The 16840-nt window shown below is 52.4% G+C and overlaps 2 protein-coding genes across 2 annotated transcripts; one reads left to right on the top strand and one right to left on the bottom strand.

Moving 5' to 3' along the window:
- The first annotated feature begins 668 nt into the window (after positions 1-668).
- Positions 669-4814, top strand: LOC144739310 (carboxy-terminal domain RNA polymerase II polypeptide A small phosphatase 1-like). Its single transcript, XM_078622275.1, has 7 exons — positions 669-741; positions 3447-3595; positions 3672-3773; positions 3837-3893; positions 4256-4348; positions 4423-4608; positions 4686-4814. Exons 1-7 carry the CDS (start codon positions 669-671, stop codon positions 4812-4814), a joined length of 789 nt encoding a protein of 262 aa, XP_078478401.1.
- Positions 4815-6731: 1917 nt separating this feature from the next.
- On the bottom strand, positions 6732-16443 carry LOC144739309 (obscurin-like protein 1). Its single transcript, XM_078622274.1, is given in 23 exon segments — positions 6732-7012; positions 7628-7894; positions 7963-8067; positions 8160-8321; positions 8491-8644; positions 8727-8839; positions 8906-9172; positions 9259-9525; positions 9601-9870; positions 11103-11378; positions 11458-11733; positions 11861-12136; positions 12215-12490; positions 12553-12825; positions 12904-13064; positions 13126-13240; positions 13654-13929; positions 14003-14266; positions 14340-14645; positions 14719-14979; positions 15055-15324; positions 15392-16334; positions 16336-16443. Coding segments are annotated over 23 exon segments (5967 nt in total).
- Positions 16444-16840: the final 397 nt, after the last annotated feature.

A 16840-nucleotide genomic window follows, 5' to 3' on the forward strand; every position in this document is an offset into this window, starting at 1 on the left:
GCCCGGCGGACTCTAACATCCAACGAACCCGTTAAATAAGTATAAACCAAAGTTTCGGCGGTGTCATGTCGTCGTCGAGTAGTTCTTAAAAAGACATCGCGGTTTGCGCTTGTTGGCGGTCAGACTGCTCTGTACTGGATTACAGCCTTTGAGCCTTCACGGCTGTACAGTGTTTTGTTTTTGTTTTTTTTGAATCACTTACGCCGCCCACACCCGTTTTTATCTTGCATTAACATACTCATGTGAAGCTAGCCCGCTAGCTTAGCATGTTTAGCTTTGACTGAACTTTTAGGCCACTGTAAGGGATCGTCGCTAAACGCGTAGACGCCAGCAGAGCGAGCGTGGCGCACCGCCATTCCCTTACTGCGCCACTTTAAGTGAAACGGGACGCCTTGAAACCTCCATGTTTGTATCTTCAAATTGCGAGTGGAGTCGCGCTCCATATTGAATCAAAGTTGCTGTTAAAGCCCGTAAAAGTTTGTGTGGGAGGAAAAAGTTTATCGGTCGGACGACGGCAGCGGACGTGGAATGGACGAGTTGTTCGCTGGTGGTTTTGTCTAAAGCGCCTTTTTAAACCCTGCATGAAGTTGGTTGAATGCAGCAGAGTCGGCGAAGCATCTGCAAGTTGAAGTAGAGAGGCCGAACACTCCGCAGCAGAGCTGGATGTGATGGACAATCCGTCCTCAGTCATCACACAAGTCAGTCGGGATGAAGAGGGAAGCAAAGGCTCAGGGGAGAGAGGTGAGTCATTTCTTCAACAACTTCACTTTAATACCGATGTCATTTACGACATCACGGTCCGCTTTACTGCAGCTGCACGGGACGGGGGCGTGAGTACGTGGGTGAGTCCAAGTGGGCTACACACAAGCAGAATAAGTGTCTTTGGACCGATTGTGTTCGGAATGGACGTGACTGCGGCCCCTTTTTTCTCTGTGATGAAAGTAAAGGAAGTGACGTGCTCATGACTATAGTTCACGTCATTGATTTGTGTAGTAAATAGTTATAGAAATGAGATTTCCGCATTGATCAGCTGATTTTTGGCATGTTCCTCTATATAGTGTGAAGACAATTGTATGTGCAGTCACTTATGTTCTTCTTCGCTGTCATTCAATTTTTTACTGTGTTATCATGGAATGCAACCCACCATGAAATGAATATTGGTGCATCTATTTACATTTTTTTCATGAAGGTAAATCAAACCTGGTGTCTGTCGTAGATGCACACAGACGTTTGTGTCAGTGGCTCTGCTGATCCACACAAAGTAAATACACTATGCTGAGTAAATATGGGTTACTGAGTAATCAGGTGACCTCTCCGTCTCTATACACCTGCAGAGACGCTCCACGCCCCATGATAAACTCCTGTAATTGCACATTTTTTTATTGCTGGGTTTAACCTGCTCTCTTCATGTATTATTTGAGTTGTGTGTGTGGAGTTCTGTTAACTGTTACATAAGACCGTCCTCACACTTTGAACAAGTTTAGGGTCTGTGTCACACGACTGTCCTCTGCTTCAGCACATTTCTTTCAGTAGGAAGAGGGAGTCATGTGTTCGGTGTCAGACGTTGGTCCCCTTTCAACTGTGTGTTGTTTATTTTTAATTCTTTTTTTCCCCGGATTGAAGTTGTGGTGAGGTGCTGATTGGTTTGTTTTGGTTCAGCGGCATTCCAGTTTTTGGAGTTTGTGTTGGTCAGAGTTGAATTCTTGTTTGATTTTGATTTGATTTATTGATGAGTTAGCATTTTTTTTTTATTACAGAATGCTTGAAAATAAAACAATCAAATAAAAAAAATTGGATTTGATTTTTTAAAAATTTAAAATATAAACAAATTGTAAATGATGGCCTTTTTATTTTTAAATAATGTGTGTTCACATTTTTTTACGACCTTTTTAGATGTTCTGTTAATGTGTAGACACTTTAATGGTCACATGAACGTCTCAGCAGCCACGTTGGACGGATTTGAACACACAAATCATCAGACTTGCACGCTGTAAAAAAAGAAAGTGTGTGCTTTCCTGACTTTAAAAACCTTTTTGGCTGACAGATGCTCATAAAAACGTGATGAAACCATCATGAAGGAGAAACAGACTCCAGCTCCAGTGAAACAAGTAGCTTCCTCTGTTGATACCCGCCTGTTTCCTCTTCCTGTTTTGGCCTGAGCGCTGCGGAGGCCAGCGTGGGGTCAGACGGGGTTTGAATCCACAAATGAAGTGTGTGTGTGTGTGTGTGTGTGTGTGTGTGTGTTTGGGGGCGCCGAGCGAGGAGGAATGAAAGAGACGGACAACAGTGGTTTGTGTGTTGGTAACACTGTCACGTTCAGACAGATGGAGAGAGGCTGGACGGCGACGCAGACAGAGTTCTAATGTGAGTTTGACAGATCACAAACAGAACACCAGCCAGCGTCACCCAGGTTCGCCTCTGGCCTCACTCGCATTCCTGAGAACATCCGCCCACCTTTTCTCCACCCGCTGAGGTTCAATATTTTGTCTGCCAGTGCACTTCTGCTTTGAAAAGTTACCAGTCAGCTGAAAAGTTCATTCTCATTTTACTGGAATTGACTTCACTTTTCCCTTCCATTTGCTTCCCACCAGTTCCTCGCTGCTGTCGTGTGACGTTTGTGTCACTTCAGGACACTTTTCAATCATAATAATGACGGTATAAGGCAGCAGGAGTTACCTTTTTTTCACTTTAATGCTTTTTTTCTCTCACGTCTGCGTCTGCAATGCTGCATCTTAGCTTAGCATCATGTCCACGTACGGCGTTCTTGTTCTTGATCAGATGTGGAAGCTCCCGATGTTGTGGTGCTGTTGTCCGTCAGCCTGTGCGACTGTTGCCCCTGTGGTTTAATATGTAACTTTAAATGTGAACGTACAGGAAGTGGACGATTCCAACAGTAACACCTTTATTGTCTTTAGCAGCCTGACTTTGCCCACATGACTCTGTTCTTCAGCCTGTACAGTGACGTGACAGAGACAGCCTTCCTCTCCTCCGTCTCGCTACCGTTTTAGGCTGCCACAGACTTGTCTTTCTGCCCTCCCCGTTTTTTTTTTTTCTTTTCTTTTTTTTTTTTCCCCTCTGGCCATTAGGTCCAAACTTACGTAGAAACAACCACGTAGCAAAGGGTTTCGGCGACGCGCTGAGAGCTCAGTGGTGCCGCTGACATCAGAGAGGTCTCCTGACCGACACGTGCTCCTCCAGCAGGGAGACACCCATGTGGCTTGATATAGAAACAGACATGACGGAGCTGTCAGTTTGATGAGAACGACGCCTAAAAATAGTTATTGCTACAAATTAGTGTGGTTTTGTCCTGTCTCTCATTGAAAAGCCTTGATAAAAACAATCTTTGTCTTTAGTGTCTTTAGTTTCCTGAACTGAATACAAACTTTACAGTAAGAGTAGCGTAAACGGCTCATGGTTGTATTTCATGCGTTGACGTGTTTTTGCAGGTTCTTCGCCCTCTCAGTCCTCCAAGAAGCCCAGGAGTGGAGGCTTCTTCTCCATCTTCTCTTGCTGTCTGTGTCGGGACCAGCCCGAGCCTCCACCCGTCAACAACAACGCCCCGCTGCTGGTGGAGGAGAACGGAACCTTGTCCAAGGTGGGTGGACCTCTGGAGGGGGGGGGCACAGACACACGAGTTCCAATGCGTCAGTGCTCACTGAACGTGTTTTCAGATCCAGGCGAAGCCGCTGCTCCCTCCGGTCAAGTCCAAAGACTCCGGGAAGGTCTGCGTGGTCATCGACCTGGACGAGACGTTAGTTCACAGCTCTTTTAAGGTGAGAACGGAGACGATCGCCGTCGGCTGACGTCTGTCTGAACGCTTCCTGTTCCTCCGACAGCCCGTGAACAACGCCGACTTCATCATTCCTGTGGAAATAGACGGAACAGTCCACCAGGTAGCGTCGCCACCACCCTCCAGCCGCGCCGACTGTGTTTGTTTCCTAACTCACCTGCTGTTGTCTGAACGTGACAGCGCCTCACACCCGCCCTCACCGAGACGGCGGCGCGCAGACGGATGGCGTACCAGCGGTCTGGGCCTGATTCAAGTAATCCAGGATAGGTTTGTTCACACAAGTCCAGCCTATTCCGGATGACTTGGTTCAGGAACGCTGCCCTCAACCGCCTCCGAGGACGAGAAAGAAGACCAGGATCGAGTCGTTCACGCGTTGCGGCACCGCGTTCCACATTTGTCGTTTGAGCCCCGGTGCGGTTTGTAGAACGTGCCGGGCCGCGGTTGACAGGTTGCGCTGTGTTCCAGGTGTACGTCTTGAAGCGGCCGCACGTCGACGAGTTCCTGAAGAGGATGGGAGAGCTGTTTGAATGCGTCCTGTTCACTGCCAGTTTAGCGAAGGTGAGCCGGGTTCAGTCAGGAGCGAGGCGGCGCCGCTCGGGTTGGATGTGAGCAGTCATTGGTGTCCTCCGCAGTACGCTGACCCCGTCTCCGACCTCCTGGACAAGTGGGGGGCCTTCCGCTGCCGTCTCTTCCGGGAGTCGTGCGTCTTCCACCGAGGGAACTACGTCAAAGACCTGAGCCGCCTGGGTCGCGACCTCAACAAGGTCATCATCGTGGACAACTCCCCTGCCTCATACATCTTCCACCCCGACAACGCCGTGAGTATCCGTGAAAACGCCCCGTCCCGTTCTGGCGTCCCCGCTGACGACGCCCCCGCTGACGGCTGTCGTTCCAGGTGCCCGTGGCCTCGTGGTTCGACGACATGTCCGACACGGAGCTGCTGGACCTGATCCCGTTCTTTGAGCGGCTGAGCAAAGTGGACGACGTCTACGCGGTCCTCAAGCACCAAGGCACCGCCAGCTAACGGCATCCACAGCAGAAGCACAACCGCGGCGAGGCTCCGGCTCCTCGCTGCCCCGCCTGAACACAAACTGCTCCACCGCTGACCGGAGTCCTCCGCCGTCAGCAGGAATTCAGACGTTCCCCTCATTAATCAGCCGATTGCCCCAACAGGCGAAAGCACAAAGCGGACCGACACCTCCGGACGCAGCACAGGACAAAGGTTTTACATCCCCACTCTGACTGTAAGATGGTGAACGCGTGTCATCGGTGCCTTTTGTAACTTTTAGGGAGTAGCAGTATTTCTGTCCCACATCCTAACGTCGTCAAGCGGTTTCACAGAGGCGATGAACTGTCTGTTTGATTGTCACCCTAAAAAAAACAAACAGCCTTCGTGACGTTAAATATAATCAGCTCATCTGTTAGAAATCAGTGGGTTTTATTCCTTTAATTTTTTTTAATCAAGTCATTTTTGGGGACAAAAATCTCCATGTTAAGGATCATCTATGGGTGTGACCCCTCCCCCTTCCCCCCCGATGATCACGGTATTTCAATCAACCGCCCCCCAAAGCTCGTCTTGAATCGCTGGCAGCCATGTCAGGGGCGCCAGATGTAGCAAGAACCCCCGGATTCCCTCCTCTCCTGCTGCTGCTCAGCGGTACACGTCTCCCCGAGGGGGTTCACCTTGACATCTGGGAGTTTTTTTTTTTTTTTCTCCCCTGCAGCAGAAAAAAAATCATTGTTTCTTCTCCAGGTGAAACGTCAAATGTAGCCCAACAGAATTGTGGGAAAAGTGGGAACTCCAGCAAAGATTGTTGTTTTTCGGGCGGAATGCTCCTTTAATTCCAAGCGCTTCAGTAGCTTTACACGGTGACGTCTCCGTTTCAGGACGGCGTCTCTTCCTTGCGTCGACAATATGACACGGATGAATGAGAAAACGACATCCATCAGTTCTTCCACTATTTGTTTAAGGATTCAATCAAATATCTTTGTCATTAATCACTGATTTCTGGTTTTTGAAGCCCAGGAGTGACGGAACATGGTTTCCGAAGCAGAAACGTTGCTGTTTTCATTCTGGTGACCTCGTGTACTAATGCTAATATATAACGGGGGACTAAAACTACGGCACCTAGCTGTAAATCTTCTTCACGGCCCAAATTATTGGCAAAGAGGATTTATTTATCGGATTAAAAACAGGGGGGTGGGGGCGGGCGCTGATACTGTACTTCTCACACATTCAGTAGATTTCTTGAGATTTTGTTTTGCACAGGAAGAAAGCAAACAAATGTCATTAATATATGGAATATTCCTGTTACTGTACTCATGATTGAATAGATGTAACCTAATTTTGACCTGTTGTATCAAGTCATATATGAACTGTATGCAATAATGCCCTTTTTCCCATAAATGCTCAATGGACAACACTTTTGTTTTTGTTTTCTTTCCCTCTTTAACACAAAAATGCAGTTTACTACTTTGTTGCTCCAAAAATATGTACGTGTAAATATGTACAATCCTTGTTTTTGCTGTGACTTACTGCATAAACACAAATGTAGGTAATCTACAGTGTAAAAGAAAGAAAAAGTTCTAAAATGAATTTCAGAAACTGTGATTGTCACTGATCTTGTCGGCGTTTCAAAGCACTAACAGAGTTTGGAGGAGGAGGTTCATATCACACCAGTCAACAGACTTACATTCATGTTTGTAAGGTGTTTGCGTGCAACATAAAGAATATATTTAACTTTTTATTTTATATATTTAAGTAAGAATCTTTTCAGGAAAACATGGAGAAACATGATTTTTTATGGATTTATCAGCTAGAAATAACTGTGGAATTAAATATCTACACTGGAGAGAGAGAGAGAGAGCGAGAGAGAAAAAACAAAAGACATAACCACTCCTGAAGTGTGAGTATTCAATCTGTGTGTGTGTTTTCATCCGTCTAGTGCTCCGATGTCACGCTGAGGGTGGCGCTGCTTTTGGCCTTTCCCATGGTGAACCTGAGCACGCCGGCCATGTCCGGGCTGACGTCCTTCAGCGTGAGTCGGTGGACGGTACCGCGGTTCTCCAGGCGCACGCCGGGGCCCGGCTGGAGGTTCTCTCCGTTCAAGGTCCAGACCGGAGCTTTGTTTATGTCGACGGACACCTCACACTGGAAGGACGCCGGCTGCTTCGCCATCACCTCCACGTCGTCCAGCTCTCGGACCATCACGAGGGCCTGAGCTGCAGACGCAACAAACTACGGTTGGTATCGAATCACTGTGTCTGAACTGGAGAAAACTGGACCTAAAGATAGTTTTAAGTGAACATGCTGCATCAGAACAACATGATCTGTTACTATTCAACCAGTCAATACCTGAGTGAGACTAGTGAGAACACATTACACCCTCAAAAGTACATGAGTACTTAATAAAGTAAATAATTTGACCAGTACTGTTCTGAGGTTGGAAGGACTCTGTGTAGGTGTTCTTTTTAGGTGTATCTTAAACAGCATTAATTTGTGTGCACCTGCAAACCGCAAAAACTGGAGAAAAGAGAGTGATGACAAAACTCTTGTTATCGTCTCAAGTATCTGGAAAGATGTTCATTTTTTGGATGAATTAGATCCATGTAGAACAGACAAGAGAACAGAACAGAAAGGATGGAAATTCACCTCACAGCAGCCAAGAACAGTTTATATAGAGAAGAGAAAAATCGTGGGACACACAAATGACTGGCAAAGAGTTGAACAGAACTAAACATTCACGAAAATATTCTTTAAACAAAACGGTTAAATACACAAATGTGCCAATGCAGTGCAGTTCTTTAAAAAAAAAAAAAAAAAAAAACTGTTCTTACCCTCCACCAGGAGTTTGGCTTTGGACGTGTGCTCGCCGACCTCGATGCTGTAGGTGCCCTCGTCCTCCACAGACACCTGCTGAATCACCAGCTTATGGGAGCATCCGTCCACCTGGATGTCCAGTCGCTCGGAGGGGGCCAGCTCCTCCCTGCCCCGGTACCAGGTGGCGCTGCAGCGCGGCGAGGACACGGTGCATTCCAGGATGACCCGGTGCTTCTCCAGGGCGGTTCTGTCCCGCAGGGGTTTGACGATGGACACTGGGAGTTCTGACAGACCAGGATGGGAGATGTGTGTGAGATGTGAGAGGATGCCAGGCAGAGGAAGGAGGCTGTACCTTCTACTCCCAAGTAAGCTGTCGACTCCACATCTCTGGAGACGAAGCGAATCTCTCCGGCATCTTCGGCTTTGACGTTACACATCAGCAGGAAGTGTTTTGTCCCTGAAAGATCCACCAGAGGTGATCAAACTTGAAAAAAAAAAAATGAAAATGATCCAGCTCCTTTCCGTCCCATCGAGCCCTCGACCTCTGACCTTCCGTGCGTGTCTTGATGGTACTGGTGGGCCGGATCCTGTGGCCATCCCGGTACCACTCGCCCGTTACGTCCTCCAGAGACACCTCACACATGAAGACGGCGTTCTGGTCCTCCTGGACGTAAAGATCCTCCAGCCCCTTCAGCAACGTCAGCTCGTGCTCTGTGAGGTCAGTGCACAGCTTGTAACTGCAGTTCTCACTTTTAACCAGCAGATGGCAGCATTGCAGAAGTAAGAAAAGTACATGAACGACAACTTGAAAGAAACCTGTAGTTCTGAGGGTACGTACATAAGTTGTTGTTGTTGTTGTTTTAAGGTTTCAGGCTCTTACCATAAACATGCAGGGAGCAGAAAGTGGTGATGTCGCCCGTTTCACATGTGTAGACTCCAGAGTCGGCCCGGGAACACTGCAGGATCTGACAGAACCGCTTACGTCCCATCGAGTAGATCCGGTAGTTCTTACCCGGCTTCAGCTCCGCCCCACTCTGAGTGTCAGGAGTAAATTAAGAACGTTCATCCCCATGAAAGCTTTTTGTCACCAAAGTCATCGGTCCGTGTGCGTTTCACCTTGAGCCACCTGACTTCAACGTTCTGTCTGGAGAACTCACACTCCAGCGTGGCGGGGAAGTCCTCCTCCACACGGACATCCGCCAACGCTCTCAGGACGGTCACGGGTGTCTCTGCCAACCAAACCGGCTTTATGTTCCCAATACTGCAATAAATATACCCCCATCGTGTGTACTTACCCATGACGGTGAGCCTGGCGGTGGTGCGCACCCCTTCAGCTGAAAAGACGATGGTCCCCGTGTCCTCCAGGGTGAGGTTGGACAAGGTGAGGCCGTGGACCCGCCCATTGGTGCTCACCCTCCATTGGTTGTTTGCTTTCACCCTGAGCCCGTCCTTCTGCCACACGCCCTCCACGTCGGTGTGAGAGAGCTCCACCTCGAAGGACGCCGTCTCCCGCTCAAAGGTTTCCTGGTCGTTCAGGCCTTTACGGATGGAGATTTTCCGAGCTGGATCGGTCGAGACAAACAGAGGAGGTCACGTGTTTGTTTTTTTTTCTCTCGTGGCATCCACACCCTTCGTTTCCACAACTTACGCTCCACGTTCAGCTTGACCTGCGTCCGGTCGTGCAGAGTCTCGCAGCGGTACGTTCCCCGGTCGGACAGAGTCAGACCGCGGATGGTCAAAGTGCGTTTTCGGCCGCTCTGTGCCAGCGTGTGCCGTGGTCCGGGCTGGATGACCACCCCCTGCCTCATCCACTGGACCTCGCCCGTCTCCAGGCTGATCTCCGTCTCCAAGGTGGCGTCGCCGAACTCCTCAGCCATGACGGCGTCCATCTTCACAGTAAACATGACCTGAGCCTCTGACGGTCAGTCAGGCAGGGCAGAGGTCAACATCCTGAGACGTTCCTGATCCGCACGTTCAGCAGAAATCTTACCCTGAACTTTCAGGCTGGCTTTGCTGATCGTTCCTTCAGCCTCGGCCGTGATTCTGGAACAGTCCGACATCTGGCATTTGTGAATCACCAGGGTGTGACACAGGCCGTTCTGGGTGACGCGCAGACGCTCACTTGGGGTGAGGGCCTCGTTGTCCATCAGCCAGACCAAGCGGACGTCCTCGGGCGACACCACACACTTGAACGTAGCGTCTTCTCCTTCCAGCACAGTGGTGTTGTGGAGTTCGGTGAGGAACTCCACCACCCGAGGCACTGAGGAGACAGGAGAGTACTTACCGACCTGCTTCCATCCATGCATCCCTCTTCCTCTGCTTATCTAGGGTGGGGTCGTGGGGGTAGCAGCTTCCCTGGTGACACCAGCCAGCTCTGACTGGGGGATCCTGGCGTTCCCAGGACAGAGTGGAGATAGACTGTCTCCACCTGGTCCTCGGTCTGCCCCGGGGCCTCCTCCCAGCTGGACGTGCCTGGAGCACCTCCCAAGGGAGGCGCCCAGGTGCCCGACCCACCTCAACTGGCTCCTCACCCTAAGGGAGAAGCCAGCCACCCTTCTGAGGAAGCTCATTTCGGCCGCTTGGACCTGCAATCTCGTTGTTTCTGCCATGATCCAACAGAGATTGACTTGGAGAATCGAGAGCTGAGCCGGAACTTTTCGTCACAGCAGTACGATTCTCCGGCCAGTCTCGCGCTCCATGGTACCCTCGCTCCTGAACATGACCCCGAGGTACTTGAACTCCTTCACGTGGGGCAAGGACTCATTCCCAACCTGCCTCCTACCCGGGGAAATGACAAATTCACATTTACTTACTTTCGACTCTAAGTGTTGCCGCCGTCCGGTCGTCTCGAGACTCGCAGGCGTACTCTCCAGCATCTTCTCTCGTCAGCCGATGAATGGTCAAGCTCCGCTCCGCTCCGTCCGCCCGAATGGAGAACCTCCTGTTTGGAACCACCTCCACGCCGTTCCTCAGCCACTGGATGTCTGCTTTAGGTCTGCACACCTCGCAGCGAAGGGTCACTATGCTGTCAGCGTGAGCCACAGTGTCTCGCAGGGGCGTGATGAACTTTATCCTCATCTCTGAGAAGCAGAAGTTTGGTCTTTGGGCCGTTTTCGATCAAAACGCAACTTTGAGAAATGAGTGTCACCTTTCACCAGCAGGCTGAAGTGCATTTGGTCCGTGTTGATGTCACAGGTGTACTCGCCAGCATCAGAGCGCCGCAGCGGTTCGATGGTCAGGGTGCGTTTATGGCCTTCCATCAGGGCCCGGAAACGCTCGCCTTCGACAGCCGTCCAGTCTTTGAGCCAGCGAACCAACGCGCCTTCCTTGGACACGTAACTCGTCAAGGTCACAGATTCGGCTTCGTAGCCCGTCACGACGACGTCCTCCTCCTTGTTGACGAATGTAACCGGAGCATCTTCATCGAAACAGAAGGCGTCAGGGGTCATGTTCAGTCACGTCACCTCAGAGCGCGGAGATGCCACCTCCTACCTTGGACCCTGACGATGCTGACCATCTGGTCGTCCACGGCGTCACACACGTACTTCCCCGAATCTGACGGCTGGACATCGGAGATGATGATTTTCCTCAGACTGCCGTAGGACTCGATGTACGTCCGTGCGTCGCTGGCGAGCAGCCTGTCGTTGCAGAACCACCGGACGGGGGCGTTGGCTCGGGACACCTCACAGGCCAGGATGAGGTCGTCCCCCGCCATCATCTCCTGGAAGTCTGTGTCCTTTGAGTTGCCCACGATGGCCACAGGAGGCTCTAGAGGAAAGGGAAGGAGAAGATGGACGATAGAGAGACAACTTCCTGACGGTCACGCAGTCCGGTCGGTGCTTTTCACCTTCTACTGTGACCTGGAAGCTGATGCTGTCGTCTACAGCGTCCAGGAAATATTCCCCAGAATCTCCAAGCTCAGCATTGAGGATGACGAGTGAGCGGAAGGCGCCCTCCTCCTCCTCGCAGAACCTGTCGTCGTCTGCGAGTCGACAGCCGTCCTTGTACCACTTGGTCCCGGCGTTGGCTCTGGAGAGCTCGCACTCCAGCACGATGTCGTCGGAAACGAGCGACTTCAGGTTGGTTTTCGTCTCGGACTTCTTTAGGATCTTCACCGGAGGCTCTGCGGTACACAGTCGCACACAGACACTGTTCAAACGTCGTATGTAGTTCAAAGAAACACCCTCCACTCCACTGACGTGAGTCTAAAAAAAAAAAAAATCCATTGGTCCATCCACTGGTCATAATACCTGAAATGTTAACCAGGAAGTGGAGTTGGTCGTCTCCGGCATCACACGTGTATTTCCCAGAATCCTCTGTGGAGGGGCAGTGGACGGTGAGCCGGCGGATGCGACCGTCCTCTGTGAAGGTCACATCACTGCTCTCCTCCAGTTCTCCGCCGTCGAACCGCCACTTCACCTCGGCGTTGGGCCGAGATACTTCGGCCTCCAACACCATTGGTTCCTTGGCAAAACTCTCCAGGCGGTCGGGTGTGTTCTGGGGCCGGGTGAGCACCACTGGAGGCTCTGAATTGAAAAAAAACCAAATAAATACAAGTTCCCACAGCGTAGGTTGTAAGACGTGGTCGTAGCGATTCTTCTTACCGGTCACGACCACCGTGAAGATGACCGAATCATCCTCGGTGTCACACACATATTCCCCGCCGTCGTCCACAGTGGTCTGGGGCACCACCAGCCGACGTCGGGCCCCGTTCACTTCCAGGATCAGATTCGGGCCCTCTTCCACCTCCAGACCGTCTCTGTACCACCTGACGCCCGCGGCCGGTTGGGAGATCTCACAGCTGAGCTCCAGCCGCGTCGACGCCAAATGCGTCAGTTCAAGCTCGGATTCGGTGGGTGAGATGATCCTCACAGGTGGAGCTGGTGGAGAACGGTGTCAACACAGCTTCCGCACATCTGGATCAGAGAAGATGCCGAGATACCTGAGACGGTCAGCTGGAAGAAGACGGAGTCGCCGTCTGTTTCACAAATGTACTCTCCTCCGTCCTCCTCGTGGCTGTGGAGGATGACCAGCCTCCGGTAAGGACCCTCACACACCAACTGGATGCGACCCGTCTCCTCCACCTCCTGGCCGTCCTTGAACCACTGCACCTTGCCGCTGGAGCGGGACAACTCACACTGCAGGTGGACCTCGTCTGAGATGTAGCGCCCCATCACAACATCATCCTTCGGGTCAACGATCATCACTGGAGGTTCTGCGTGTGTGGACAGCACAAGTTGGAGACTTGTGACTTGAGACTTGAAGAAAAGTCGTGTTTTCTTCACAAACGTACCTCTGACGCTGACGGAGAACTCCATGCTGCTGCTTCCTGCTCGACACACGTAGCTGCCGGCGTCTGAGGCTTCTGCTGAGCGGATGATCAGCCTCCTCATGGTTCCCTCCGCTTGCAGCGTGATGTTGTCACTCGGCACAATCTGACAGCCGTCCTTCCACCTGGGACGCAACGCGTTAGACACGGACTGCGACTCCACATCGGGTGATCGCCGGAACTCACCAGACCACGTCGGCGTCGTCTCTGGAGACGTGGCAGAGCAGCACCACAGGATCCAGCTCCATGGTCCTCTTCTGGAGCTCGTCCTCTGGGACTGGACTGAACTCCACAGGAGGACCTGGAGAGATTGAGAAGTAGGTCGGGATGAAAACACAAGAGCTGCTTGTGGCGTTCTTGTCTTTGGTGGTGGACTCCAATGAAAAAATATAAGGAAGACAAGATCTCTGTTGACAAGAAGTCATTTAAGTACATCTCTTGACACGTCAACATGTGGAACTCTGCTCCCCCCTGCTGGTCAGCATCTGACATCAACGTATTCTCCCCCCCGCTTTACGTGCAGGCCGACCACCATTTCACTTCCTGTTTTCTTTGACCAGACACTGACTGTGGAGTCCCGATCAGCCGACGTCACCAATCATCGCTGTCAAAAAGAAAACGCTGAGAAAACAGTAGTTTTGGGTTTTCTTTAGCTTTCACTAATGTTCTTGACCTTGATCCACTCGCAGCAGTGTTTTTAACCCTTTAATTTACCTGCCACGTTCACTCTGAATTGGATGACGTCGCCTGCGGTTTCACACGTATAAACTCCCGAGTGAGTCGCCTCAGCTGACTGGATCACGATCCTCCTCATGTTCCCATCTGATTGGATCTTCAGGCCGTCGCTCGCCTGGAGCTCCGTGCCGTCTTTGTACCACGATACGTTGGCGCCGGGGTGGGACACTTCACAGTAGAGCACGATGGCATCGCCGGCCTCCACCTGCTTCCTGCCGTCTGACTCTGTCAGCGGCCGGAACGTCACCACAGCCGCTGCAAACACACAAACACACATGGCGTGTTGCGCTCCCATTGGGATCCGTTTCCTAAAAAGCTCTCCACCTACGTTTGACACTGAGAAGTGCGGAATCTCGCACGCCGTTGGCTATGAATGTGACCTCGGCTGCGTCCTCTGCGCGCGTGTCGCGGATCAGCAGGGAGTGGCGCGCGTGGGACTGCTGGACGGTGTATCGGCCGCCGTGCTGCAGCTGAGCGCTGCCCAGAAACCAGGTTCCAGCCATCGATGCAGACAGTTCGATGGAAAAGTGAGCATCTTCTCCCTCCGTGACCTCACAACCCTGAAGGCGCCGGTGAATCTTTGGCCCCGGAGCTTGATGAAAGTAAAGACAGTGTGTGACATTTGTATGAAAACTCACGAGATCTGTTGGCGTCCAGTCACCTACCCAGATGAACCACGTCGGGGAACTCCACGTGTCCGCTGCGGCCGTACTTGTTCATGCAGCAGACCCGGAAGCGGTAGTTACCCTCGGTCGGCACGCTGTCGCCGCCGACCTCAGCCGAGCTGGCGGTCTCTGTGGTGAGACATTTGTGCCACTCCTGCGAACCCACTTCCTGTCGCTCCACCACGAAGACGGAGCGTGTGGTGGTCTGGCTCTTCGGGGCGGGAACCCAGGTGAGCAGGACGCTGTTGGGTCGGTCGACATCCATGTGGACGTCGGACGGACAGACAGGAGGACAGTGTCTCGTGGCTGGAGGGAGCAAACGGGCCCGTGGTCACTGTGCTGCTGAGATCAGCCTTTGTCGCCCTCTGCTCTGACCTACCTCTGACTCTCAGACGTGAGGACGTCTTCGATCTCCCGGTCACAAAGGTCACCACCCCCGAGTCCTGGTGGGCCACGTTGACAAACACCAGAATGTGCGTCTTGCCAAAGGACTTGAGGATGGTCTGATGACTCTCGTGCAGCTTCAGACCATCCTTGAACCAGTGGATCTCCATGTCATCGTCCTCCACCTCCACGCAGAACGCCGCGTTCTCACCCTCCACGACCTCCAGCTTCCGTGGAAGCTTCCGCACGATGCTACCTGTGAGGGCCGACTCCCTTTCACTTCTCCCTCGCTAACTAACCTTTCCTTCACTTGCCTTCCGGTGTGTCCTACCTTTGACCGACAGCTCTGCGATGCTCTTGGCCCCGTCTGGCATCTCACACAGATACACGCCGTCGTCGTCGGTCCCGACGTCACGGATGGTGAGTCTTCTCTTGGTGCCGCTCTGCTCCATGCCGTACTTGCTGCTGGGCGTGAGCCGCTGGTCCTCCAGGTACCAGGCAGCCGGGACCGACTCATCGGGTACCTCGCACTCCAGCACGGCCACGTCCCTCTCACGCACGTCGACGTCTTTTAACGGCCGTCTGAACCGCACGGGAGGCTCTGAGGGACGGATTCCACGCGGGGTTAGAAGAGAGTGGAACACCTGGAGCAGAGCTGACTGTTTTACCTTTGACGGAGAGATAAACGGCGCTGAGGGTGTTTCCGAGGGCGTTTGACGCCGCGCACACGTACATCCCCGTGTCCTGCACCTTACAGTACAGAACCTTCAGGGTGTAGTAGCCTTCTCGGTCCTCAAATATCAGATGACGCCTCCCGGGCTCCAAGGGCTCCCCGTCCTTCCTCCAAATGATCTCTGGCTTCGGCTTCCCCGTCACGAAGCAGCGAAACTTTGCGTGTTTCCCCACGGTCACCGCGAACTTCTTGGCCTTGGACGCTGGCGGCTCCGCGGTGCGCTTGAACAAGCTCAGCCTCCCCTCTCGGCGCTGCATTTGGTTGTTGGACGTCGCTTTAAGGTCCTCTCGCTCCGGCACTGGCTCCACCAGGAGGACGGCGCCGGCCAAGGCCTCGCCGTGGCCGTTTGCGGCCCTGCAGGTGTAGACGCCCTTGTCGGGCAGGCGCGTCCGGTAGATCTTCAGCTGGAACCAGCCGCCGTCCTGGCTGCTCACACTGAAGTGGGAACTCTCGAAGATGTCGCTCAGCTTCTTGCCATCTTTCTCCCACACCACCTCGGGCGGAGGGGTGCCCCACATCTTGCAGGAGAATGCGGCGTCTTCGCCCCGGTCCACACGCAGCGAGATGGGCTTGATGAGGAACCTCGGCCTGTCATCGGACGCTGCATCCTCCTTCTCTTTCCTGCGCTCGCCGTTCTCCAGAGCACTGCAGCCATTCCCGTTGACACCGTTGACATGCTGCCGGTCGCCCCCCTCCACCTTGAGGGATGCTGCAGCGTACGTTTCCCCGATGCTGTTTCTAGCCTTGCAGATGTACTGACCAGCGTCCTGCTCCGTCACTCCGGTGATGGTCAACAGGTACGCCTTTCCCTCCTCTGACAGTCTGTAGCGTCCCTCCGACACGATCTGGACGTTTTTACGTTCCCAAATCACGTCCGGGACGAGGATCGCCGCCTATTTGGCACCTCAGCGTGGCGTCTGTACCCCACAGGGCCACCACAGGCCGTGGGTAGCCCAGAACGCGGGGGGCGCCTCCGAAAATGTCCATGATGTTGACACTTCAAGTTTTTGACTCAATCCTGAAATAAAAACAACATAATGTACGTGTGAATCTTGAGAACACGTGCAATCATTCACAAACATTTCAACTGTGAACTCATGTCGGTGGACATCATCCTGCTCAGGTCTGTCTCCACTGAGCTGTGTGTTCATCACATTAAGCTGCTTCGGAGCACTCGCTTGTCCCCCAGTTGTTGCTGTAGGTCAGAGAAGAGTGTATTTATAAAGTTGTCCCTCCGAAAAAAGACGCCGGGAGGCCCACGTGTCCCACCGCACACAAACTGCAGCGTCATCACGGACCTGTAAAACTGACCTGTGAACGTAAAAATGTGCAGAAGCACGTGCTCATCGACATGCTGCGTCATCTGCGTTCCCATTCTCAGATG

The sequence above is a fragment of the Lampetra planeri genome, unplaced genomic scaffold, assembly GCF_965212315.1.
Source record: "Lampetra planeri unplaced genomic scaffold, kcLamPlan1.2.h2 scaffold_1426, whole genome shotgun sequence".
NCBI lineage: Eukaryota > Metazoa > Chordata > Hyperoartia > Petromyzontiformes > Petromyzontidae > Lampetra > Lampetra planeri.

What these genes read in the sequence shown, in the direction of transcription:
- LOC144739310 (XM_078622275.1), top strand. Translation starts at nt 669, where the DNA reads ATGGACAATCCGTCCTCAGTCATCACACAAGTCAGTCGGGATGAAGAG. An exon ending in CAAAGGCTCAGGGGAGAGAG is followed by an intron (nt 742 to 3,446) that starts GTGAGTCATTTC and finishes GTGTTTTTGCAG; the next exon opens with GTTCTTCGCCCTCTCAGTCC. An exon ending in TAGTTCACAGCTCTTTTAAG is followed by an intron (nt 3,774 to 3,836) that starts GTGAGAACGGAG and finishes TTCCTCCGACAG; the next exon opens with CCCGTGAACAACGCCGACTT.